Below are 27537 nucleotides of genomic sequence, written 5' to 3'. Positions count from 1 at the left end.
TCTTTCTGTGTCTGATTTATTTCACTTAGTGTAATGCCCCCAAGGTCCATCCACATTGTTGTAAACAGCAGCATTTCCTTCTTTTTATGGCTGAATAATATTCCATTGTACATGGTGTGTGTGTGTATGTATATATATTTTTTCACATTTTCTTTATTTGTTCATCCATTGATGGATACTTAGGTTGTTTTCATATCTTGGTTATTGTAAATAATGCTACAATGAACATGAGGATACAGATATTTCTTCAATATCCTGTTTTCGTTTCCTTCAGATATATTCCCAGGAGTAAAATTGCTGGATCATGCAGTAGTTCTATTTTTAATTTTTGAGGAACCTCCATACTGTTCTCCATAGTGGCTGCACCAGTTTACAATCCCACCAATAGTGTAGGAGGGTTCCCTTTTGTCCACATCCTCAACAGCATCTGTTATCTTTTGTCTTTTAATGATATGATAGTCGTTCTAATGGACCTGACGTGACATCTCATTGTGGTTTTGATTTGCATTTCCCTTATGATTAGCGATGTTGAGCACCTTTTCATGTACCTGTTAGCCATTTGTATATCTTCTTTGGAAAAATGTCTATTCAGGTCCTTTGCCCATTTTAAATTGGATTATTTGTTTTTTTGCTATTGAGTTGCAGTATTTTAATAACTATTATAAATGCAAAGATTCTCAAAAGACAACCTATGGAATGGGAAAATATTTGCAAATGATAGATCTAGTAAGGGGTTAATATCCAAAATATATAAAGAACTCTGACAACAAACAAATAAATATATAAAGTGCTTAGGGCAGTACATGGTATACAGAAAATACTCTATTATGTCTGCCATTCTCAAACTTTTTAATCTTAGGACCTCTTGACACTATTATAAAATTGTTTAGCACACCCCAAAGCTTTTGTGCTTATGGGTTATATTTATCAATATTTACTATATTAGAAATTAAAACCAAGAAAATTTTTTTTTTAATATTTATTTATTTATTTATTTATTTACTTGGTTGCGCTGGGTCTTAGTTGTGGCACGCAGGCTCCTCAGTTGTGGCAGGCGAACTCCCAGCTGTGGCATTCATGTGGGATCTACTTCCCTAGCCAGGGATGGAACCCGGGCTCCCTGCATTGGGAGCGTGGAGTCTTTACCACTGTGCCAGCTCGGAAGTCCCTAAAACCAAGAAACCTTTAAAAAGGTTTATTTATGAAGTCTTTTAAAATAACTACATGATAACATCATTTTTAAATGAAAAATAACTACATTTTCCCCACACACAATTTGTGAGAAGAGCGGCTTTGTTTTACATTTTTGCGATTCTTGGTAGTGTCTGTCTTACTAGAAGATATTGATACTTGGAACCATACCTGCTTCTGCCTTCAATCTGCTGTAAATCACACATCAGGAAGCCTTGGGAAAATTTCATTGTACTCTTCTCAGAAAATGAGAGTGAAAAAGGTAAATCTCATTTTATTATTGTTTGAAAAAGTTTTGACCTCATGGACCCCCAAAAGGGTCTCAGGGACCCTCAAGGGTCCTCAAACTGAATTACACCTTGAGGACCACCCCATGTTTTCTATCATTATTATTGTTATGGCTGTTGATGACAATGATGATGGAGGAAACCAGGATAGACATGGATTTTCCAAAGTTAGAGCTGTGTGTGAAGTTCTCAATGCAACTGGTTCTATGCAGACACTCATTTAAAAGTGCTTGTCTTTGAAAGAGTGGAACCAGGTTTGGGTCAAAGTGCTGTGAACCTATTGATATTTGGAATAAATGGACAGTGGTGGTATTTGGCTTTTTCAGGCATGTAGAGCTATAGCCATGAAATGAAGAGGAAAGAGTCCCCCTAGTGCACTGCTGCTGTAAGGAAACAGAGTGTGTGTTTGTACCACCACGGGAAATTTTCATGCGAAGTTATGTGTTAGCACTGGGCTCAGACACCAAAACTGAGGGTAGTACAATGAAACCCAGGAGCATTTTAATGCCTTTTTTCAAGGATGTTCAGGCAGAAGAAATATATTCTGGAAGACCAAAGTGCCTAACTGTAACCAAAGCATTTCATGAAAGGGGAAAATGGAAATTAAGGGACATTTGCTCCCTCAGCTGGATTTTTCTGTTTTTATTGAGGATGGTCACCTGGTAAAAAAGATGACGATGTTGAAGATCTGATAATACATTAGTATATTCACAGGCTATCCTTGCCCAGAGTCAACAGGGTGTTGAACTTCTCAGCTATTCGTTTCAAAGGCAAAATCTTGTCATTGTCTCTCAGGGGAAAAATAATGCTCCCAAACTACATTGTAAAAGAAAATTAAATCACAGGTCCTCACAACCAATGGTGTCTGGCTCAGCATTGCCAAACCACTCTGGATGCTGTAGCCCCTGGGTCTTGTTGTGTAGCAGTTTCTCTCCACCCCCTCTTCTCTTTTTTAAAAATAATCTTTCTGCTTTTGGTACTTTTCCTGTCCTCAATTTCCCTAGAAATATGAAAATAACAACAACAAAAGATCCCAGGGTACAGAGTAGTTATACTACTCAAGGACCCGTGGAAGTAAAATCCATCTAATGTTGGGAATGTTTAGGGAAAATGATCATGGTTGAAAAGACCGTTCTAGAGAAATGATCTACAAAACTTTAAAGTGGAGGCAAAAATGTGATATTGAGAAGGGGGTGCAAATAGAGATGGCAGTGGATTTCATCTGGCTTATGGTGCCAAATGAAATTCCAGGAAAACTTGACCTTGAAAAAGAAGGTAGGAAATGAACCAAAGGGGAGTGAACTAAAGACTCTAGAAAGGGAAGTCCACAAGAAGTCTTGACTGTGTATTTCTACTCCCCCTATGCTGTCTCTCGTTCACCTGTTATCCTGGTTCCTACATCAGCCTTGAGAATCATGCAACGGCTACATGGTGAGCCATATACTAGAGGATGCTCTGCCGTGATTCATACTCTAGGAAGAAGGCTGAAGTCATGTGGCCATGTAAGAAGAACAGGGGTTGGGAGATCTGGGGAAAAAATAAACAAACTGGTGGAGGAATGGTGAGATTAGTCTTTTAGAGACCAGGAAACAAAGGAATAAAAAGCAAAAAGTAGCAGAGAAATGATAAAACTGTAGCAAATTAAGAAACAAACAATTAGCTAGAGATAGAACAAGTGTTAACAGAGAGAAAAGGCAGGTAGTACAGAACTGAAGTAAATGTGCGTGTTGTGATGGCATCAGCGGAAATAGACTAAGTAGAAGTGGCTTCTTCTTGGTGACTTTTTGAATGTTTTCTTCTCTCGGTTCTTGCGTTTTAGAGGCACTCAGCTATATTATCTCTTCTCACTTTAAACACTGCAGAGGATTTATTGAAAAACAGAGATGACCAATACCTCTACTTTATCTTGATTCCCTGTGCAGTATTTATCTCTCAGTATCCTTAGGGTTTTAGTCATTAGGAGATTAAGGACATCTTGGGAAATAGGGCCAATATTTTATATTAACTATAAATGGAGTATAACCTTTGAAAATTGTGAATCACTCTATCGTACACCTGGAACTTATATAATATTGTACAACACCTATACTTCACTAAGAAAAAAAGAAATTTAGGACATCTCTATCTCATTTCCTGAGAAGTTGGGGACTGGGTCTGATCTGTGGTGACCTGTCTCTGTCTTATATACCAGATGGTCAGCTGTTGGGAAATGGGCATGTCTAGCTGATCTGTGATGCAAGGAGGGAGTCTTAAAGGATTGGAAAAAAGCATCATTTTCTGGAAATTGGGTGGGGAGAGGGGAAAGCAGAAGAGGTGATGGTAATGGTGACTATTTCACTTAAGGACTCTTCTTTCCTAAATTCTTTTGTGAATGTGGGAGTAAAAGTTAGTTGAAATACTTCCTGCCCTTCTCCATTTGTTTTCCGTTGCTTTAACCTTAAAAGTGCCTGCCACCCACACTGACAGACGACCAGATGGTTTTTCTCATGCTCTTCCCTTTGCCCTGAACAGAAAATGCCCTCTGTTTGTATCACAAAATTCTTCCACCATCTTCACGGTGGTGAAAGATTCATCTTTCCTGGCTTCCTATCGTCTTTCCATATGGGAAAATAACTAACATTTGCTGCATAACTACAGAGTATAACTCAATAAGCTCTCAGAAGACATTATCTCCTTACTTCCTCACAGTACCCTTGAGGAGTTACAAGAGGAGAAACTCACGACACAGAGAAGTGGCCACTTTCTGAAGACCATACCCAGTCAGAGGTAAGGGCTGGAGGAGAGCCTGACCCAAGCCTGTATGCTGCAGTACCTAAAAATGTAAGCATCTTCCACCACATAGAATCAAACAATCCCCACAGATAAATTTGTTATGCATTTAGTTTATTTTTTAAAAGCAATCTGTGCTGTATTTAAGTCATTTACATGTGTCTGTGTTTCCTACTAAATTATGAATCTTTGAATGTCAAGAAGCAGAGCTTATTCAAGTCTCTGTATTACCCAGAGTAACCTACCAGGAGATATTACTATTGATGCTAAATAGGGGCTGTTAATTGAATAACTCAAAACTACCTTTGTGTTTTTATCCTTACATTCTTCCTGCCATTGCCATGCTAGACCTGAACTTCAGTCCTTCCATTTTATTTGGGCAGGGTCTAGGGTCTCAACCAAACTTTTACACCAAAGATGCCTTAATTCATGTCATCTGGAGACTTATTGTGGGGACTCCTAAGAACAGTTCTGGTCATCAATTTTACCTTGGTTTCCTGGTAGGATAATTTTAATCTACTGGACAACCCAGAACCACCAACTCATTCCAAATCAGTCTAATGTAGGGGTCAAGAACCTGGATTTCCCCTCAGATGAACCCTCCCTGCTGCTACTTGGCCATGGGCAAGTTGCTTCATCCCTGAGATCCCTAGATTTTTCATCAGAAAAAGGGGGATAATCATTCTCACCCTGAGGATTGTAGTGAAAATAAATCTCAAACTAAAATTATGATCCATACTGCCCTTCTCCAAGCTAATCCCTGATTCCCTAGTTCAGAAAAGGGCATCACCCACTGTATGTTTTGTGCAATCCAGAAAGACACCTGCCGCCCCTTCAAGTTCCACTACCCATCAGCCACCAAGTTCTGTGAAATTTACCTCTCATCTTGAAATCATCCAGTTCTGTGCAATACCATCACCACCCTCCTATAACTAACTGGTCTCACCAAATCCACTTTTATTACCCCCGTCCCAGCCCTAACTTTCCACACTATAGCCAGAGACATCTTTCAAAATTTAAGTGTGAGACACTGCTAAAATGTTCTCAGTGGCTTCACCGTGCTCCTGGCTCAGGTAAAGAATCTTTGATACAACGGAAGAGACCCTATGTGCTCTGGTTTTCGCCTCCAGCCTCTCTTTCCCTTCAAGCCTGTGCTCCACACAAGGCAAAAAGCTTTCCTCAAGCTTTTCCAATAAGCCACGCTCCTCCCCGCCTTTTGCACATTTCTTCTGCAGAGAATGTTTACTCCATCATGCCCTTTCCCTTTTTTTCCCTAACATTCTTCCAATTTTAGTTTATTTCAAGTTAATTGCTTAATTCCCCTTTGCTCAACCTACACACCCAAGACCAGGTCAATGCCTTTGATATAGGTTTTGCTTTCCTCCACCACTCTCAGAATAATTAAAAATTTTACATTTCTGTGATTATTTGACAAGTATCTGTCCAAACACTAGAATGTAAAAACCCTCGAGGAACTATGCTTTGCCGTAACTCAAGCACTTAACACAGCACCTGGCACATAGTACAGGCTCCATAAATATTTATTGAATGAGTCTGTACTGTACATATGGTAGCCTTTTTTCTGAATGTCACCCAACTCTCTGGTTTCATATGAAAAGCTCCGTCTTTGGATTCCGAGCAGGTGTGAATCATGTCCCTGTTAATCTTGAGCAGTTATATATTTTTTGTAGCTCATCTGTAAAATGGGAATGACTGTCCCCGCCTCACTGAGTTAAGAGGCTTTCGTGAGGTAACATAATATCAAGCGCCTGACAGCACCCGGCTCAGGGCTCCCCCAGCGTCGATAGTAATTACGGTAATTAACACAGGCCAGAAGGTCATGTAAATAACCCTAGTGTAAGCAAACAATTGTCCCTACGTCAAGCCGGACCACCTGGAGCTTCAAATGGGGGGTCTTTGGCTTCATCCTGCAGCCTGCCCCCCTACCCCCCAAACTGTCCAGGAAGCTTCGATCCCAGGGGGAGGTTGAGCCTGCAGGGAGGTGTGGCAGTGAGAGGATCCCCGCGCTGCGCTGCAGAGGTGAGGGCGACAGCCCAGCCCCTCCTCCGCAACTTTCCGGGTCCCGCCGCGCTCCCTGTCTGCCTGTCTGTGTGTCTGTGTTTCTGTGTCTCCCTGTCCCAGGAAGGCGACGCCAGGAGCGCCCGCACCCCACCTGCCCTCTGCGAGCCCTCAGGCTTTGGGCAACTTTGGCAGAGCCCTGCCGGGTCCCACGGCGACCCCGGCCCAGATTTCCGGGCTGGGGAGGAGGGGGGCTGTCCCCGCCTCCCTTCCGCGGCCAGAGGTGGCGACCGACGCGCCAGCAGCGTCCGATCTGGGGTGGCTGCAGAAACACCCGTGTGTGTCCGTGTCTCCAGGGGCAGGGACGGGGTGTCAGTGCTATCTGTGCATTTTAATCATGTCTAGGAGGACCTTTCCCGTCGTCAGTTCTCAGGAGGGCTACACGGTGCAGTTTCTTTTTTTGTTTGGGGATGCAGATTTAAGGGTTTGTGTGTGTGTGCGTGTGTGTGTGTGTGTGTGTGTGTGTGTATGTAAATCTTTATATTGTGGGGCAACTCTTACTGAGAAGTCGATGGGATTTCAATCCTTAGTTCTCTCCTCCTAAAGCTTTCTTTAAACATGTTGGAAATTGTTTTTCTTTTTTTCTCTTTTCTTACTTGAAGTTCCTTTTACTTAATTTTCAAGGGATGATACAATACAGCGTTATACATAAGAATATATATTCTGTATTAAACATTTCTCATCACTCCTCTACCTCTCAAGCTTAACGTTAGTTTTGAACCTTGAAAAAACATCCCCGTTTTAATAACACAAAGTATTCCTGTAAATTCTTTTTGAAAAAGTTAGACTACACCAACTGATGAACTTAAGTTTAAAAAGTGGACAAACGCAAATGTTAATAACTCCACAAAGCCACCAAGTTAATGGATACTATTTATGGTTTTGGATTGTCAAGGAGCAACTTTGCAATATCTGTCAGGTTGTTTTGAAAATCAGGTTCCGATCTTAATCCTGAAAGGGTTAAATAACTTCTAGGTGATATTCATGTCGCTCTTACAATAGCTGACTCATAATAAAACATCAACAATCTATCCTAGGGTGTGTGGGATCAAATAGCTTAAATTAAGTGAAAAAAAGTTGAAATATTTGTCATCTCGTTGCACCAGTTTAGACGAGCTGCAAATAAACCATTTCCGTAACTTTTAAAAGATAAAAAGTTTAGTGACTACTATTTACACACTTTGAATATTTTACATTTGTGTGGTCATCGCAGTTTACACAAATGATTGTGTATATCCGTTTCCAATTAACAAATAGCAAGGTATCTGTGTTATTCAATGGTGAACATTTCACGCTTTTCCGTAACGGTGACATTATATAAGACTGCAGAGATTACTGCATATTATCAAAAGCTCATTTAGAGAATCTGAAGATAAAATCATGAGGGACAGGTTAAGAGAAATAAGATAATGAATTATCATTGAAAAAAATTATATGGTGGCATAGAAATCAAAGTCTCAATTAGTACATGAAATAGTTAATTTTTTGTTTTAAACATAGGTTTCCAGAGCATTAAAGAAAAAAAAAAATCCTCTGAGGTTTGTTAAACCTTTAGTGGGAGATTACAGCCAATGTTTTGTCTTTGGTGAATAGCTGTTTGTCTCACTTTATTTACTTGGTATTGGATATTTGTCAATGTCATTTCATATCTGCAGAAAATTCTTACGCTCTGTGGAGGTAGTGAATGTGTGTGTGCGTGTCTGCCGGAGGTCACATGACAGTTTCATCCTATTTGGTGGAGCAGCTTGACTTTTTCCCCCCTTGCTTTTGGTGATGGTTGTGAGTGCAGAAGTTGATTGACAGATGCGTGCCAGAAACCCCCATTCTCCTTTTCAAAGACAACATATGATGGATTGCGATCTCTCAGCCCAGCAGGACACGGGGACCATGCGAGCTGTAATTGGTCAGGTATGGAGTCAGCCATTTCTCAACTCCCCTTTTTTCCACAAGGGTCTCACCATATGATTCACATAATTCATATTTACAGTACCATCTTTCTATCTGTGTCTTCAGCTACCTGCCAGCGTAGCGCTGAAAGTGTGAAAGGGAAAAGGCACCCATTAAAATCTAGCTAGGAAAGCTCAGCTTCAAACTTCAATGCGATGCTTACAAACCCAAACTAATACAACCACAAAAAAGAAACCCCAAAGAACAAATTTATTTATCATTTGGCCTGAATGTTTAAAAATATACGTTTTTTTAGAATTTATTTTCTGTTGAGATTGTGATCTCTGGAAGAAAGTGTGGGAAGAGAATAAAGTATTATGTTTTCTAGGTAGTTAACAATTTCCTGTTCAATGTTTTGATTTTGGCTGTATTCTGTCTCTCTCGCTCTCTCTCCCTTGCTCTATGGAAAATATAAATATATAAATACACGTGCCTTTGCTCCCAACCCAGAAAATGTGTGATCGAGCCTGGTTAGATGTATGTAGTAGTGGTCTTGGCCGCTGCGGACGGGCAGGCTGCAAATTAAACACTGCCACAGTCTGAAAGGTCCAGGTGGTCTGCCCGCGCCTCCTAATGCAATCCACACAACAGCTTTAATAAACAGCTCTATTTAGTGCCTCCACCCTGTATCTAGGGAGGTGAACTGGTCTGGGGCTGCTGTGATGAAATGCCAGAAGAATATCTCTCAGAGGCCTCACAAGCTGATTTTTAGAGCTTTCCCGTTCTGTTCTGTCGTCTTTGTCTTCCAAATGGGTCAGTGAGTCTTGCTCTTTCTGTTTCGGTGCTTTCTGTGAAATCAGTAGTTTCAGTTTGTGTTTAAATGTTTGCGGCGTGAGCTAAATCAGAAGAGGAAAGGGTCATTGTATTTTCATTTGCCTTCCAATAACTGAAGGGATGAGAGGAATGACCGTGCCCTGCTGCAAAGGAAGGGTGATTTTTCTGCCTGTGATGGGGGTGGGGTGAGGAAAAAGGGAATATATGTGGTTGCTTTCTGTTGTTTTTTTTTTTTTGTAATGTATTTTTGACCAAAATTTTTCTCAGTTATCTCTGCTTACTTAGGAACTGTTAACTCATAAATCAGAATATGGTTACGAATATTGATGAACTCCTAAAAGTTTTTTTATTTCCTTTTTTTTTTTCACACTTTCCTATCAAGACAGGCTGGCAAGGTGATGACCTAAAATTTGTTTGCTGTATGTTAATAGCATGGATGGAAATATACCGTCAACAAAATTATAGCAAAGCACTTTAGGGGTCTGAAAGCACATGGTTTATTAATACCAGCATGCTTCATAATGTATTTTTAGGTGGAAAATGTCAGATATATAATACGGTGTTTCCACAGGCTCATACTGTTTTAAAAGCCGTAGATAGCTGCTTCTACAGAACAATATTTTTTAAAACTTTCAAGTTGGTTTTTGTGTTACAGACATATATAAAGTGAAGTCTCTGGGCATATATTTGTCAGGCAAAAAATATGTAAAGACTGATTTTATATATTGTTAGTACCCATTTCAATGTAAGTATTCACTGATGAGCAAGCATGTGAAATATAGCTAAAATAATTGTGCCATGTGGATTAAATACATACCTGTGAAAATAGATAACCATTTCATGTAGAAATAAAACTTGAGCTCTGATAACTGTCTTGTCCTGCTAAATAAAACTTTTCTTAGTTGGCAAGCATGTTCTTTCTTCTGTATACCACAGTACGGCCTTAATACTGTGCAAAATTACTGTGTTTCAGTACCAAATAAGCAAAAGGATTTCCTTTCATATATATTTCCCTTAGCTGGGAAAAGAAGCTTGGTTAAAAAAACCAGAAGAGATATTTCTAATTTGTTATTCGACATTGTTTATTGGAAATAATTGCTCATGTATATACTTTTAAAAGGTTCAAGTAGATACTAAAAGAAAAAAAGGAATTGGCATACACTTTATAAATACCAGACTTAAACTTCTAATTTGTCAGGATTTCATATTGGTTGCTATTATTACATGGCTCTGTATTTTGTGTGTACTTTAAGTGATTTTTAAAGGCTTTTAAGTGTGTCCAGGAACTATATATGTTAATTACTCATTATGGATACTTACTATACTTACTAAATAGTTGCATCAAAGTAGCCAGTTTTTTTCCTGAAGATTTCATTTCTCATAAATTATTTGTTAAAAAAAAACCCAGATACTTATGTTGAGCTAGTAAATTATAAAAGCAGTTTTTCTGAAGGTTGTAAAATTTTCTGTACTAAAAATGTACAAAAACTATTTTGTACATTTTTATTTCAGAAACTGGAACATTAATATTCAAAAGCAAAGAAAAAGAGCATCCTGTCCCATATACATGCCATGAAAGTCAGAAAACCTAATTGAACCCATATCTATAGATATAAAAAGAAAGATGACATCGAGATTTGAAATGATTTCCTTTTAACTGTTATAGCACAGGTAGGAATATTGGCTCAAACCACTACTTCTAACAATAAGGACAAGAATGTGAAAATAATTTTTCTTGCTTTTCAGTCACTCATAACCAGAAAGAGGTGGTTTATTTTTCAGCTTTTGATTTCAATATCATCTTTTCCCTACTCAGCAGGTGTGAATCAGTCTCAGTTGATGATACAAATGTTTGTGTGTCTTCCTTCTCAAAATACGTATTGGAATGATAATTATTTTTGTCCTTTTTTTCTTTTCTGGTCTGAGTTCTGTTCCTACATGGCTTTGAGTTGGAGGAGCAAATCACTAGTTTTCAATGATATTTTCCATTCCGAATACGGAAAGATTCCTGTGAAATAGGATCTTCAGGTTTTTTTCATTCATCTCTGGGATCGAATATCTAGATGCTTCCACTGGAGGGGAAGAGGGGACTTCTCTGCGTTGCTGGTCATGATCCAGCTCGGGAGAGTGCAGTGGCTTCATGGAAGAGATAGAAGAGATGTTGTTGTACGTGCCTTTCCCCCAGGGCCTTCCCTTCCCCAAGCAAGCAATTCAGCAGTCTAGTACTTAAGAACAAACTCCCAGCCTGGTATCTCAAGATAAAGAAACTTGGTTCATTCATACAGTTTCTGGGAAATCAAACCAGATTTTTGATAGTTATCTGTAGCAAGCTTCCTAACCCTTGGAACCATAGGAGGGATTTTACCTTCAGATGATTTTCAAATCAATTCAAATTAAATAGTTAAGCAGGTTCTGACCAGTGGGTTTGAATATCATTTTTAAAATGAAGACACATTTCCACCTCTCATGGTCATTCAATGCTCACTGCATCTTTTTTGCAGACCTGAGCTGGTGGCCTGTGAGTGACAGCTTAGTTTATCAGTATTACAGACCTCTTGGTTTTTGTTTTTGTTTTTTTTTTTCTCATCTCATGCAGACGGGTCATTGTGTCCAATCCTGGCACTGCTGTCCCAGAGGACCCTAGGCTAGCCTGCCACCTTTATGTGCAGGCCTGAGGGTGCGGGCTTGGCTGCGTGTTTCTATACACTGACTTCTGGAAATATTATAGGACAGAGGATATTAAATTAGTTGTTAATAAAAACAACAGATGAGGCAAATTAGATAAAAATATGTATCAGGCACATCTAAGAGTTTGCTGGGAATGGGAGAGACACAGCTGGATAAAAGGGCTCTAGTGTGCACCCCCAGTGGACATGGCTGAAGTACTCAGAGAAGAGGGAAGAAACCATATTTAACAGCATGGGAGGTGCAATCAAAAGCTGTTGCAATTTTCCTTACCAGTAAAATGGGTCTTTTTTTTTTTTTCAAGGTAGATTTGGACAACTTAAAGTGTTTGAAAGTGGCACCTTAGAAAGTGAAGGCAGTTGTCTGAGACCATGCTCAGTGAGTGTGCTAAGAGCTCAGAAGGGAAGTGAGTGTGGGTAACTGGGTGCATTTGGCTTAACAAAGTACCTCAGTGCATGTTTTTTCATATGAAGGTTCTAGAACACACAAATATTTCGTTGTTCTAGCATCAAAACAATTTTCTACGTCGGTTTGTTTATACCCTCCCTTGTTCCAAAAAGTATTTGAATGATGCTTTAAGAACAATGTGCTTACCTAGAACATAGTCAAGCTGATGTGTGAAACGGAGGTGGCCTAGGGAGAGGGGACCCTGACAGTGTGTAAATTACACACTTGCAGATTGTTCTCAGTCCATGGAGACTGCTTTTCATGCCCCTTCTATAAAAATTAAACTTTGAGGCTAACCTAACGCTGTTTTATGCGTGCCAAGCATAACTCTCATATACTTTAAAGAGTCATTTTTTGTAGGTGTGAATGCCCACCATTTTTTGAAACTGACCTATTTGCTTCAACAAATTTATATATTTTGGGGATGTGTAATTATTATTGTTTGGATTTAATTGAGAATACTTTTTTCAAGGTATTATTATAGGTAAATGGTCTACTAGAAAGATACAAATTAATTAAGGATTATTCTTTCTGCTGCTTGTATGCCTTTTGTAAGTGCGGAACTCACCAAAGTTGAATTTGTACTATGTATTTCTAACTGACCTTAAACACTTCACACAATATTTCACTTACACTTGGAGGAAAGTTGATGTTAGCTTTTTATATTCTATCAGATGAACTCAGTTTTTATTACCTTTAAAATGGTTTTAAATTGAAGTTTACTATGTTACTTGAGCAGGTGTTTAAATTGTAAAGCCAATTTTGTCCCTTAAAGTAAAATCTGTCAGTACAGTAATAATACTATACAATAATATTAATAATAATACTGAACAACTGGCACATGAAATCTGGTTTTGAAGCTAAATTTTCTTTTCTATTTCTAAGGCCAATTAATGAAACTCTATATACTATTCAAGTATTATTTCAATGCTTAAGAATTTAAAGCTTTTGAATTCATATATCTAGAATACGGAGAGAGGTTGCTGAAGCATTTAAAATATGAATGCTTATGAAAGGAAGTTTGAATGTATGTGTTTCCTATATGTAAAATCTATAGTACTTGTTCTGTAGGTCACTGAAAGAAGGTATTCCTTCCTTGACCATTTCTTTGCTATGTCAACTGCATTTAACTGTACAGTTTAAAGCATCTTTCTCTTTTCAACTTTATTGTTTACCAAAATTACAATTTAACTAACATGTTCACAAATATTGAAAAACTCCACTTTTCAATCTCATTATGATATCATATAAGCTGATGCTTTTTTTTCTAATGCTTGATTGAGTAGAAAATAAAGTTGTGAAATAAAATGCAAATATAAAAGGATCAGACCTGAAGAAACAATGTGCAAAGAGGTAAATATTGACCTGAATTTGAATACTAAAAGAAAATCCAAATTACAAATCTTTTAAATAATTTTGTATTTTATAGCCAAACTTTTACTTGAGAGATAACAGCCGCTCTAAATATAATTTCAAGCCTGCCTTTATGTTCTTCTTTTTCCCCTTCCTTCTTTTTGCTTTTTTGGTAGGTGAAATGTGTGTCCAATAAAGTAAATTACTGAGTGAAGCCTTGCTCTGGGATCACATGTCAATTACTCTGTTGACTCATAATGTCTTGAGCTGATCCAAAGTTGTAATCAAAATTTATAGAAGGGGTTGTGAGAGATTGTCGTTACATTTCAGTAAGATTCATTTTTCTTTCTAGCTATTATTTTCTTGTTCTTCCCAGTTATACGATGTGAGCCAATTTTGGTGAAAATTTACTAATTATTATTTGATAAATTCTTTCCTGGTTTGCCCTATGCTTGTATTGTTTTCTTTAGCCCAACTGTAAATGACCATATTATTGTTATTTCAGGGCTACCACTTCTCCTAAATATAAAACCTTTGTATGTAAGTAGTAGCAAGATAATTGAAAACATCTCTGGTTGTTTATATTAAAGGCAACTCTGTAGATTTTAAGAACGCTTTATTTTTCAAGGGGCTGGTTTCAGAAAATAGCTTTTTGTTTTATCACTAGCTTTAAAACCCCCGTGATATGAAGGACTCTTTTTTCCAAAGAGAGAGGTTAGCTGTTGATACTTGGTACTGATTCTAGGTGAACTGTCACCCTATTCCCTTAGCAGCGTTTTTCTAACCAGAGAACAAGAAATAAAAATTGAGCATCAACAGAATATTCTAAATTTCACCTATGTTCAGCCCACCCCCTCCCCCAGGGAGTGGATTATTCCAGTGGGAAGAGATACTCCTACAATTTCCAGCTCCCACCTCCTAAGGTCAAAGATGCAAATCAACGTGTTGACACCTTGAATGAAAAGGACATAGTTACTCAAACTCATTGCTCTGGTATTTTGCTCTCTTTCTTCAGTGTCATTTTTCCATCAGCTTTTCTCCTCTTTTCCACTGTAATCCAGAGTCAGTCGGATGAGTCATAAGTGAAAAGTGAATCCTCGTGGGCTGCCCAGGCAGCAAAGGGCACTGGAAAGAGAGACAAGACCTGAAGCAAAACAAAGCAAAATGCTAGTGGAAAATTCACCAATGCAGTTGTTTCTGTAGGTAGTGTTTTCAGTAAGGTATTTTGTAAGCATCTTTCATCTCGTCTAGCAATAGTAGAGCACACAAATAGGCAGTGAAACAATAGGACAGGACAAATAAACATTTAAAACAAAGCCAAAAGGAAAAAAAATTAGCTTCACAATGCTGGAACATGAATTTTAAAATTAAGAAACACTTTTTTTCTGGAGCTTTTTACAAGAGTGTAACCAGTGCTTGGGTGTTGTGAAATAGCAACCTTATTAATAACATACATGTTTCTGGTGGTTATTATGATGCGGACTCTGCATATTTTACGACTTTGATTTCTCATGATTAATTGGAAACTATTTTAAGAAGTGAACATCGATCTCTAACACCTAAAAACTTAAAGAAACACATATACTTAAAAAAATATTAAATACCTGTTACATGGTGTTTTTATTTTTATTTATTAAATAAATTATTTATTTATTTATTTAATAAAATTATTTATTTAATTAATTTATTTAATAAATAAATAATTTATTTATTTTATTTATTTATTTTTGGCTGCATTGGGGGTTTCTCTAGTTGCAACGAGCAGGAGCTGCTTTTACTTGCAGTGTGCAGGTTTCTCATTGCGGTGGCATCTCTTGTTGTGGAGCACAGGCTCTAGGCACGCGGGCTTCAGTAGTTGTGGCACTCAGGCTCAATAGTTGTGGCTTGCGGGCTCTAGAGCACAGGCTCAGTAGTTGTGGCGCACAGGCTTAGTTGCTCCGTGGCCTGTGGGATCTTCCCTGATCAGGGTTCGAACCCGTGTCCCTTGCATTGGCAGGTGGATTCTTAACCACTGTGCCACCAGGGAAGCCCTACGTGGTGTTTTTAGCCTTGATCGGATGAACTCAGGTAAACTCTTCTTTGAAACAACAAAGTGCTTTTTTAAAGTGCAGAATTTATACAGAGATTTTTTTTTTTTTTAATGAAAGACTTTATTGTTGAGAGTGAGAGGCAAATATTGCACCAGCACAGAAGCATGGGTACCAGAAACCCTAATGGATATTGAGGATATATGAAAAGAAAGGTAGATATTTCTTAGATCTTCAGTGGTATTCATCCAAAACTGAAGGGCAGCATGGGTAAGAATGGAGCCAGGCACACAATATCAGGCTATGGCAGGCCAAATTTGCTTCAGACAGAGCTAGTTAATTCTGTAAGCCTTGAATGATACTCAAAAACAAGGCTCTTTCAACCTTTTGGAGAAAAGGTTGAGAGTTGGGACAAATGGAAAGTTCTGCTTAATGTGCACAGATAAAGCCAAGAACATCAGGCTCATTGCACTGCAAGTCAGCCCTGATGATTCATCATGATGGTCAGGGCAAACCGTGGTCTCTGGGTTGAAACAGTCTTATCCTTTTTTTAAAAAAACAGAATGTTCCAGCTTGGATCTTATATCCTTAGGGTTCCTATATTGAATTCTGAATCGGGAAACTTAATCTTGCAGCCAGATTTGACAAGATGTTGGTTGAGTGGTAGGCAGAAGTGATGATTGTGGGATGAAAGGCCCCAGGTCAGAATTTGGGAAAATAAGAGATTTTGTGGAAATTTGGCTGTGTTATAAGAACCCCCAGTTTGAAAATTTCTCACTACTCATATTAGCAGATGGTGTTCAAGGGTTTGAAAAATAGATCACTGCTGTATTCATTTTCTCTGCTTCAAATCTTTCTTTAACAGAGGAGTTTTTAACACATTCTTAGGTGTGTTTCTTAGTGTATTTCTAATGTTGCTAATATAAAAGGTGTTTGTAGTAACAGTCAAAAGGTTTCTGGGAACAATGAATAACATTATGGCTAAAATCTAAGACAGTCATACTTTGTTCCTGGCAAAATGTGAATACTTAATTTAGGAACTAAAGTTGTTTCTTTTTGGAAAACTTTATCCATTTGTAAACGAACCTATGTCTAGAATTCCAGAGACTAAGGAATTTAGAGTAAAAATGAAAATGAGGCAATCTAATTAGTGAAAACACATACACACATCCCTTAGCCATTTTAGGGATACTTGATGATTTAACCTCTAATAATCTAAAAATATTTTAACTCTCTGTTTTCAATTTTAATACATGAAAAAATTATGGTTGATGTTTAGTTAAAATGCTCCTCCACTCAGCTAAGTTGTTCAAGACAATGGAAAAATACTTTGCAACTTCTAGAAATCAAGATCATAGTAGAAATTTGAATACATAGTTGATCAATATACTGCAAAAAGATGATTATTGTGGTTATTTCCTTCCCAAAACAGGGGGTTTGGCAGTGTACTTCTATTTTATAGCTGCTTTCGACAAGTGCTGAAACATATCAACTGGGATTGTTTTCTCTCCTTCTACCATGATTCATCATATAGAAATTAAACAGCTAGTTCAGGCAGAGAGTGAAGCATCTGAGTAAAACCTGCAGAACATGAATACAATTCTTTTTTTTGGACCAGAGAAAGGTTTATTGTAGGGCCAAGCAAGGAGAGCAGGAGGCTCTTGCTCAAAAATCCTGAACTCCATGAATACAATTCTTATATGCATAGGATAGAGGCAAGTTACAGAGTGGAATCCAACAAGTCTTTTAAAATGTTTTATTCAACAAATTATAAAAGTCATGCGTGCTTATGACAAACAATTTCAACAACACAGGAAGGTATAAAGTGAAAGATAAAGTACCCCATCATTTTACTCCTCACAAAGTCATCATCAATAATTTCTTATGTATCCTTCCAGAAATTTTCTCTTCATGTGTAGGCATAGAAAATCTTTATACAACCCAAGTAGATCCATACTGTACATAGAGTTTTGCAAACTACTTTCAGATTTTAAAAATGTATTTTTAACACCATGTCATATTACTACCAGTAGATCTGTATCCTTCTCTATAGTATTCCCTTTTATGGATACATTAATTTATTTAACCAGTTCTCTCTTTCTTTAATTTAAAAAAATTTTAAAATTGAAATATAGTTGATTTACAATGTTGTGTTAGTTTCAGGTGTACAACAACATGATTCAGTTATATATATATATATATATATATATATATATATTCTTTTTTTACATTCTCTTCCATTATAGGTTATTACAAGATATTGAGTATAGTTTCCTGGGCTATACAGTAGGTCCTTGTTAGTTATCTATTTTAGGTACAGTAGTGTGTATATTTTAATTCCAAACTCCTAATTTTAACCAGTTCTCTTTTTTAAAAAAATTGAGCTATAATTGGCATTTAACATTATATTACTTTCAGGTATAGAACATAGGGATTCAATATTTGCATATATTGTGAAATGATCACCACAATAGCTAACCAGTTACCTCTTGGTGAGCACCTAGATTTTCAAATATAGTTTCGTCTCTGCAGTGAGACTAACAGCACGGATGTTTCATTTCTTTTAGCATAAAAAATTCCAGAATCTTCCGAATGGGGTTTTGCTTTACCAAAAGAACTCTAAGTAGTAACTCCTAAAAGAAGGTGAGGTGTAATATTAAAAGTGAAGGATAGCTTATGCCACAAGAATAGATATTTATCACTTATATATTAAAAACTCAAACCAATTAAAATAGCAATGAAGATCACAATATTGTATTTAGTGACAAAGAAGTAAGAATAAGAGATAATAACATAAAGTGACTGTTCTCATTCAGATATACTGTGACTTTAAAACCTCTGTGTTTGTTCCAAGCTGAACAAAATGCATAACTTCTTTTCTTTCATGGGCCTCAATGCTATTTATTAAGATAATTGACAGAGATATATGCTTCCAATGCATTATTCAGTTAGTATACCTAGATTAGTGAAAAGGAGACCAGAAGAGATTCATGGTAATTAATGTCAGTTAAATTCCTGTTTTCTGTATTCCATATTGTCAGACCAATCCTTCAACCATGATTCGTAGGTTAAATAATGCAGTCAGGAGAAGGGCTGAATCAAAACTAATCAGACATAGTGTTGAAATCAACTAATTTAGGGTTTTGGTAAAGTAGACAAAATATATGCTACTTAAATATGTAAGAGAATGTGAAAAGTTATGTTTTACATTTCTTTTAGGATATGGCTCTCATTCATCTTAACCACATCATTTCACATGCAGTATACTAAAAAGAGAAGTGGGAAATAATGAAATAGTGTTTGTATAAGAGATGGAAGTGTGGGTTGACTGTGACATCTTTCACTGTACAGATTCCCTGAACTGATTCTAGGAAACTCCCGATTGGGTGGGTATATGCTTCCTCCTTTTCTGTTCTTCCCTACAGATGCTGGGACAAGTAACCTGGATAGGAAATGATCATGCTTCATTTATAGCCTTAAAAGTAGCTGACTCCCTCACATGAAGCTCAAAGCAGGCTTTCCAGAACAAATTGCAGAGCAGCTCTCTGATATTAATACTTTCATTTGAAACCCACAACTCTGAGAAGTAGATCCAAGCCATCATTCCCATTTTATGGAAGTGAAAACTGCTCAGAGAGGTTATAGGTCTTATTTATATCCATATTGCTAGTAAGCAGAAGTGAGGTTTGAACCCAGATATTCTTTCTAGGGTTCACTGTTTTCCCTCTACACCAGTTCTTAACTCTGGCTGTCTTTTAGAATCACCTGAGGCAACCGTGGAAAAATTTACTGATATGCAGGACCAGTCCCCAGAAATTCTGATTCGCTTTCCCTGGGTAGGATCCGAGTATTAGTATTTTTTTTAAAAAAAAAGCGTTACGGGTAATTCTAATGCACTCCATCACAGTGCCTCTTAAATTGAATGAATGTTATTTTAAATGAAATGAGATAATGAAGATTAAACAGTGTTGACACACCCTGCCCCCCACACAGACACACACACAATCATAAAAACACAGGAGAAGAATGGAGGGAATTTAGCGTGGTATTTATTTCGTGTGCATGTGTGTGTGTGTGTGTGTGTGTGTATGTGTTTCAGTGGGAAGCTTGTAAGCTTTGTTGAATAGCCAAGAAAATGTTTGATAACATTTTTTTTAATTTAATTTTATTTATTTTCTTATACAGCAGGTTCTTATTAGTCATCAATTTTATACACATCAGTGTATACATGTCAATCCCAATCGCCCAATTCATCCCACCACCACCCCCATCCCCGCCACTTTCCCCCCTTGGTGTCCATACGTTTGTTCTCTGATAACATTTTTCATCCAGAAAAGAGCTAGATATTTAGTCATTTGAAAAATAACATCACTAGTAATAGCCTACCAATTAGTGAGTACTTACTAGGTGCCAGGAATTTTACAAGTGTGGTTGAATCCTCACAGCAACTCTGTGAGGTAGTTACTGCTACTGTTTCCATCTCACTAATTAGGTGACACAGGAGGTGGCAAAAATTCACATGGACAGTAAGTGGCAAAGCTGGAATTTGCCCTAAGGATGTTGGAAGCCAGGGTGTGAATCCTTAAACATACACAAAATCACAGAATTGAACCATGGCCCTAAACATTACCTGTGGAAAGTGTGATTCTTAGTATCATCTCTTGATGAAGGCATATTTTATCACAGAAATATCTCTTGTTTCTCCCCTCTCTCCTCCCCACCCTTTTTCCTTCCCTCCTCCTCCCTTTCCTTCTTCTTTTTCCTCTCCCCTCACCTCTTTCCCTCTCTCTTTTCCTCCTTCTCCTCTTCTTCCTCCTCCTTCTTCTAAGAATCCATGACTCATTCACTTTCTATGTAAGAATTTTATGGTTGATATCATTACCTGTTAAAATTGGGCTCTGCATGGCAGTCTGGAAAATGATTCTTTTATAAAATGTAAAACAATAGAATAGTTTGTGGGTGGAAGGATGGAAGGGCAAGTTGGTGCTCTCTGGTAGGCTTCTATAAAAAGAGTTGCTCCTGACTAAACTAGGAGTCACACTGGCCTTGATTTCCCAGTGCTCCATGAGCTATGCCTATAGATACAACAGACGTCAGGGTGGCCAGTAGGCACTGCTCTGTGTAGGCATGAGGAAAAAAGTTCCCATAGGCAGTTTCAGGGAGGATTTGAAAATGAGTTTATATTTTATAATATATATCTAATATACCTAATATAGATAAATATAATATATATTAATATTATTTAAATGTATAAAATAGAAAACAAGTTTATATTTTATAATAGTCCTCACTATTTGAGATTATTGGCCTCAGAAACTCTTTGTCTATCTTTTATCTTTTAATGAATTAACATTCTATCATCTATCAATTTATCTATCTATCTATCTATCTTTTAACTAGTTAACATTCTTGCCTGGATTTGAAATCAAGGTGTAGAATTTGCAAGATGGGCTTGCTTTCTCTATTCATTCTTCATAAAAACTAAATTCCAGCCAAATGTGCATTGGCACTTCTAAACTAATTTTTATGAACTAATTATTGTCCTTAGGGATTATAGTGGTGGGAAATCAGTGATTCTACCGAGGAGGTATTTCTTAACTCAAATTTTGGAAAACTTTTTAATAATATTGTGGCATTTCATCTATTTCAATTCCATTTTTGAAATTGAAGTAACTAACGGATATCTTTTATTCTGCTTAACTCTTTTCAATTAAATTTCTTCCTGTCAGTGGCATTTTCAACATTTTCAACCTTAGTGGGGCTGAAAAAGAGAAATCTCTCCCCACCCAGTAGTTTGAAAATTTCACAAAACATTCATTCTGTTTACATTTGTGTGTTATGGATGTCGAACCTGTGGAGTTTACTCTCAAATATCTCTTTTAACTTTTACACATAATTCAGTTATGTCAGAAATCATGGATAGATGATTAGGAAACAATATGATGATTTGGGGAAATGAATCACCATGATCTTCCACAAAGTACTTATTGCTTTGGAACATCAGAAGTGAACTTAACACTTGGTAAAGACGGTGTTTTTTGCCTGGAGCTTGCAACCCACTGTAGTATAATACATCTTCTATCTTGGCTTACCACCTTTTTCCCACCTACATCTCTCCTCTCAATGACCACTGTGAATCAAAGGGAGGAGTGATGCTCATTGCTCAGACAGGTGAGCTGAGTCTTGATTACATCTCCTGCAAGAGCCCAGCAGTGGGGGAAATTGGGCTGAGACTGTTGAGAGGGAGTAGAAGTGAGGTGTATGCTAGAATTCAAGAAAGTAGACAAGGATACGAGTCAAAGATTCTGTGCATTGAGATCTTTGAAGGTTTTCTCATCTATTCACATCTCTCTTCCTTTATTATTTCTTGATGGGTTTGTTTCTTTCCAGTTGGATCAAATCTTTATTAGAAACAGAATTAAACTTTTTTAATTGAAGTACAGTTGATTTACAATGTTGTGTTAATTTCTGCTGTACAGCAAAGTGATTCAGTTATACATACACACACACACACACATACATTCTTTTTTTAAAATATTCTTTTCCATTATGGTTTATTGTAGGGTATTGAGTATAGTTCTCTGTGCTATACAGTAGGACCTTGTTGTTTATCCATTCTATATATAAAAGCTTACACCTGCTAACCCCAACCTCCCACTCCATCCCTCCCGCAACCCCCTCCGCCTTGGCAACCATAAGTCTGTTCGCTATGTCCGTGAATCTGTTTCTGTTCTGTAGATAAGTTCATTTGTGTCATATTTTAGATTCCACATATAAGTGATATCATATGGCATTTGTCTTTCTCTTTCTGACTTACTTCACTTCGTAGGATAATCTCTAGTTTTATCCATGTGGCTGCAAATGGCATTATTTTGTTCTTTTTTATGGCTGAGTAGTATCCCATTGTATATATGTACTACATCTTTATCCATTCATCGGTTGATGGACATTTAGGTTGCTTCCATGTTTTGGGTATTGTGAATAGTGGTGCTATGAACATAGGGGTGCATGTATCTTTTTGAATTACGGTTTTGTCTGGATATATGCCCAGGAGTGGGATTGCTGGATCATATGGTAATTCTATTTTTAGTTTTCTGAGGAACCTGCATACTGTTTTACATAGTGGCTGTACCAACTTACATTTCCACCAGCAGTATAGGAGGGTTCCCTTTTCTCCACATCCTCTCCAGCATTTGTTATTTGTAGAGATTTTAATGATGGCCATTCTGACCGGTGTGAGGTGGTACCTCACTGTAGTTTTGACTTGCATAGAAATAGAATTTTTAAGAAAACATGGAAGGTGTGGGATCATGGTGCCTCTTGGTTGTTTGGTTAAAGTCAGCACATGAGTTTGCTAGCATATCATCACTAACACAGGGTCTCAAATTATGTTTACGAGCAAATGAGTGGAAAATATATCCCTGATCCCCTGGCCATTATTTCAGGTTAGGAAAAATTATAATTATATATTAATTAAAAATAAATTGGTGCTTCATGCACTCAATTTAAAAATTCTATTAGGGTTTCAAGGGGCAATAAAGAAGATCCTTTATTCAATGCCTGAGTTTATTTTCACTTTATTACTTAAGAGCTCATGGAAAAATGTAGCTTTACATCTGTGGCCAGACGGGCTTGCTAATTTCTCATGTCCCTGCATTTTGATCTTGGGACAGCCTATCAAAGGAAAGTTTGGGTCTGATGAAGAGACTCATTTACCCAGGATTTCTGTTTCCTACTGGAAGTAGGGCAAAAAGGGAAAAAATCAAATTCCTGTATGGAGGTGGAGGACCATGGATATCAGACTCTTGTCACTCACCAACGTGATACAGAATTGCTGCTCTCATAGGTGAGACATCCATTCCCATGAAAACATGAGGCCAGGGGATCAGAGCCCCCCTCCTTTTTCTGAGCAATTACATTTGGCCTGTTTTTGCAGGAAATGGGTGATATTGATGTCTTATTGGAGCCATTATCAGACTGAGAATCCAAGCAAAGGGGTTTGAATAAAATAAGGTCCTGGACTTTTTGTATTTTCAACTTAGACTGGTGCAGAAGTGCTTCCTTTCCTTTCCTCTCTCTATCTCTATCTCTTTCTTTCTCTTCTATTTCCTTCCTTCCTTCCTCTTTGCCTTCCTTCCTCCCTTCCTCCTCCCTTCTTACTTTTTGTGAGATTGGTACATAATCATCTGAGAAGAGTTGAAGGGTTGAAAGAGTTGTTAGAGACAAAACAGCTTGTTTTCCTCTTTCTCCTCATCATCTTACTCTCTCCCCTTGTCTCCCGACTTTCCCAAACAATTCTTAAGTCTTTCTAGAGGTACATCCTGGCATGTAGCAGGCACTTGGTAATTGCTTTGGAAAGGTTCCTTCATGACAGCTGTCACTCTTCTAATCTATATCTCAGGGGAGGATGCTTTTCTTAGTGGAGGCTTTGTTTCATTTTGTTCCCTCTCAAAATTCCATATCTGGGATTTTTTGGTGTTCTGCTACCAGTTTCATTTCAGAATATGTAAATGAGGCTTGAAAATGATTATTTTCCATTTTCATATTGATGTCTACAAGGACAGGGGCTTCCTCAGCTGTAGTTTCTTATTCACTTTCCATATTGCATTTAATTGAAGCATCTGCCACCACGGTATCCAATGCATGCTTATTTATAGCACATCTTAATGTTGAATCTTAAAGCATGAAGGAGGGATACAAGAATTCCTTCCTTCAACAGTGGTTCTTGGGCATTTGTTGGGCAAATTTCTTGGCCCTGGGGATACAAGGTCCCAGCTGTTATGGCACCCACAGCAGGTATGGATACATGTGAGCAGATATGATAAAGTCCTCCATCTCTGCTGAAGTAAGAATTTCCTATAGTTATAGATGTTTTAGAGGAAAGAGGTCATCAAGTCCAACTGACCCAAGCCCCTTGTTATACTCAAAGAGGTGAAGTGGTCAGTACCAAGGTCAGTAGCCAAACCTGGGTGAGAGAGACCTCATACTCTGGGCATCGTGTCATCACTCTTAGGCCACCTCTGATTGGTCCCTAAGCAGATATCTTATTGGTTCAGAAAAATGTGCAAAACAGAGATTGTTCTTTGCAAAATTATCTTTATACCCTGTTTTCTCTGACCATTTTTATAATAATTCTTTTCTCTTTCCCTCATTCCCTCTCCCTCCCCACTTCTGCCAGCACTGTGCCCCTCCCCCCTCCCCCATCCCAACAACAATCACATGAACAATGTATGCAGTAGCTATGCATTGCTTTACTCCTCATTCCGGTTAATAAATTACCCGTGACATCGCCTAGACCCTGAAACTTCCCGAGGTTAGGAGTGGGGGAAGGGAATCTTCTTCCATATTCTTTTTCAGGTACATTCTGGCTTGAGCTGTCTCAAGTGATTAAGGTGTACCAGAGTGAATTTTAACAACTCGAGAAAAGGGGGTTGCAGCCAGCTCCCAATGGGAGAGGGAGTTTACATAATATACAATATGTCTCATGTTTAAGAAGCATACCTCTATCTAGACTTAGGTATATATTGATATTTATTGAGATTTCATGGGATACTTAGCAAGCCATTAGGAGATCTGAACATTTGTAAATAAGCATAGGCACGCCCTATAAAATTATTATTATTTTTTTAATAGATCTTTATTGGAGTAAAATTGCTTCACAGTGCTGTGTTAGTTTCTGTTGTACAACAAAGTGAATCAGCCATATGTATACATATATCCCCATATCCCCTCCCTCTTGAGCCTCCCTCCCACCCTCCCTATCCCACCCCTCTATGTCATCGCAAAGCACCGAGCTGATCTCCCTGTGCTATGTTACTGCTTGGAACTGTTTTACATTTGGTAGTGTATATATGTCCATGCCACTCTCTCACTTCATCCCAGTTTACCCTTCCCCCTCCCTGTGGCCTCAGGTCCATTCTCTATGTCTGCGTTTATTCCTGCCCTGCCACTAGGTTCATCAGTACCATTTATTTTTTTAGATTCCATATATATGTGTTAGCATACGGTATTTGTTTTTCTCTTTCTGACTTACTTCACTCAGACCTAGGTCCATCCACCTCACTACAAGTAACTCAATTTCATTTCTTTTTATGGCTGAGTAATATTCCATTGTATATATGTGCCACGTCTTCTTTATCCATTCATCTGTCGATGGACATTTAGGTTGGTTCCATGTCCTGGCTACTGTAAATAGTGCTGCAATGTAGACTTTTTGATGATGGCCATTCTGACCAGTGTGAGGTGATACTTCATTTTAGTTTTGACTTGCATTTCTTTGATAATTAATGACGTTGAGCATCTTGTCATGTGCTTTTTGGCCATCTGAATGTCTTCTTTGGAGAAATGTCTATTTAGATCTTCTGCCCATTTTTTTGATTGGGTTGTTTGTTTTGTGACATAGAGGTGCATGAGCTATTTGTATATTTTGGAGATTAATCCCTTGTCGGTCATTTCGTTTGCAAATATTTCTCCCATTCTTTGGGTTGTCTTTTTGTCTTGTTTATGGTTTCCTTTGCTGGGCAGGAGCTTTTTTAAATTAGGTCCCAAATTGGGGGTAGATTCTAATAACGTTTCTACTTTACAGACTTCTCCTCATGTCATTTGAAGAATAATATGGAAAGTTTCTGCTCTTTGGCCACAGAGGAAGGAATTCCCCATCCGTGTAGATCCATAAGGTCCCAGTGGCTGTATCTACTCATAAACTACTTGAGGCAGGGGCCATATTTTCCCACAGCCTCTAACACCATGCTTTACACATAGTAGGCACTCAATAAAGATTTGTCAAGTGTATGAATGCATAGGGTTTCCATAAAGGTGTGATCTAAGGCTGTTCAGGTGGTTCGTACTCCATTTTTATTGCCATTCCGAACTTACAGCTCCCATAGCAACAATAACTTGTACTCCTGGAGCATATGTAGTATTTAGTATTTCTGTATGTGGTGTCAACTTTCATGTCATAATATACTGTATAGGTAACTGGTTAAGTTACAGTTGTTTGGGGAACCACAGGCTTTCTCCTGTCTAAAACAAGCCCTTGCTAGCCATCCTAGTCTATGCAGAGGTAACATTCACTGTATGACCTTTTCCTGCCTAACTCCCTCCCCCGACCCCCAATTTGGTGACACATCCAGTCACAAGCTTACGTCCTGATTGTAATGACAATTCTGTGCTTAATAGTCTTTTTGCTAGTAACACTATGACATTAATATTTCTAAAGGCCACTTTTATATTTGCTATTGTTTTGTCAGAGGTACTTTTATATTATAGCTACACTTTGCAAAAGGGGATTGATTCAAGAGTTGGTCTGGCTATGTGAAATATTCCTATAGAGACAATGACATAGAACACATACATTTCCTCATCCTGTCTCCTGAAACCATCCTGTCTCCTGAAACCACTGTTCAAGCAGATCGGTCTTGAGCCAGCAGATATTTCTATTTGTGTTACTCGAAGTTTAGAGATCTGTGTGTTGTACTCTCTAAGGGAAGACCACAGCATATCTGTGTCTTTCTAAATTTAGAGCACCTTACTGTTAAGACTGATTTACTTATAAGGATTTTACCCTTTTGGTGATCACTTAAACAATTAGTGAAGCAAGTATGATGTTTCACCGATGTTTATTACACCTCAGTAACTATCATCAGATTCCTCTCTACTGTATTTCTTCTGCTAAAGGTTCTCTTAATCCCTTTTAATCTCTCACCTTTTCCACTCTCTCAAAACACACACACACACACACACACACACACACCCCTCCCTCCTCAATTTACAACCAGTAGATCTTAATCTCCATCTTTTATATTTGGAGCCCTGGCCTCAAGACTGAATACTTACGATCTTTGTTTCTCCTTTGTAAGTCATAAATGGGTTCACTCAAACACATTTGTTGAAATGGAATAAAAATGCTCCCTAATTTTACTTATAGAATATCTGGAAAAACCTGGAGGCATTTCCCACTCTTGTCTGTTGGTGTCTTC

At 37.9% G+C, this 27537-nt stretch overlaps 1 protein-coding gene across 1 annotated transcript in view; it reads left to right on the top strand.

Annotated features, from left to right (window-relative positions):
- Positions 1-8129: 8129 nt before the first annotated feature.
- The window catches only part of POU6F2 (POU class 6 homeobox 2), a 456556-nt gene continuing 437148 nt past the window's right edge, over positions 8130-27537 (top strand). The window contains exon 1 of the mRNA XM_061197578.1: positions 8130-8234. Within this exon, the coding sequence (XP_061053561.1) occupies positions 8130-8234 (105 nt within the window). The remainder of the gene's footprint in view (positions 8235-27537) is intronic.

Source organism: Eubalaena glacialis, chromosome 8 (genome assembly GCF_028564815.1).
Source record: "Eubalaena glacialis isolate mEubGla1 chromosome 8, mEubGla1.1.hap2.+ XY, whole genome shotgun sequence".
NCBI classification, from domain to species: domain Eukaryota; kingdom Metazoa; phylum Chordata; class Mammalia; order Artiodactyla; family Balaenidae; genus Eubalaena; species Eubalaena glacialis.
This window is presented reverse-complemented; position numbering and strand designations above follow the sequence as displayed.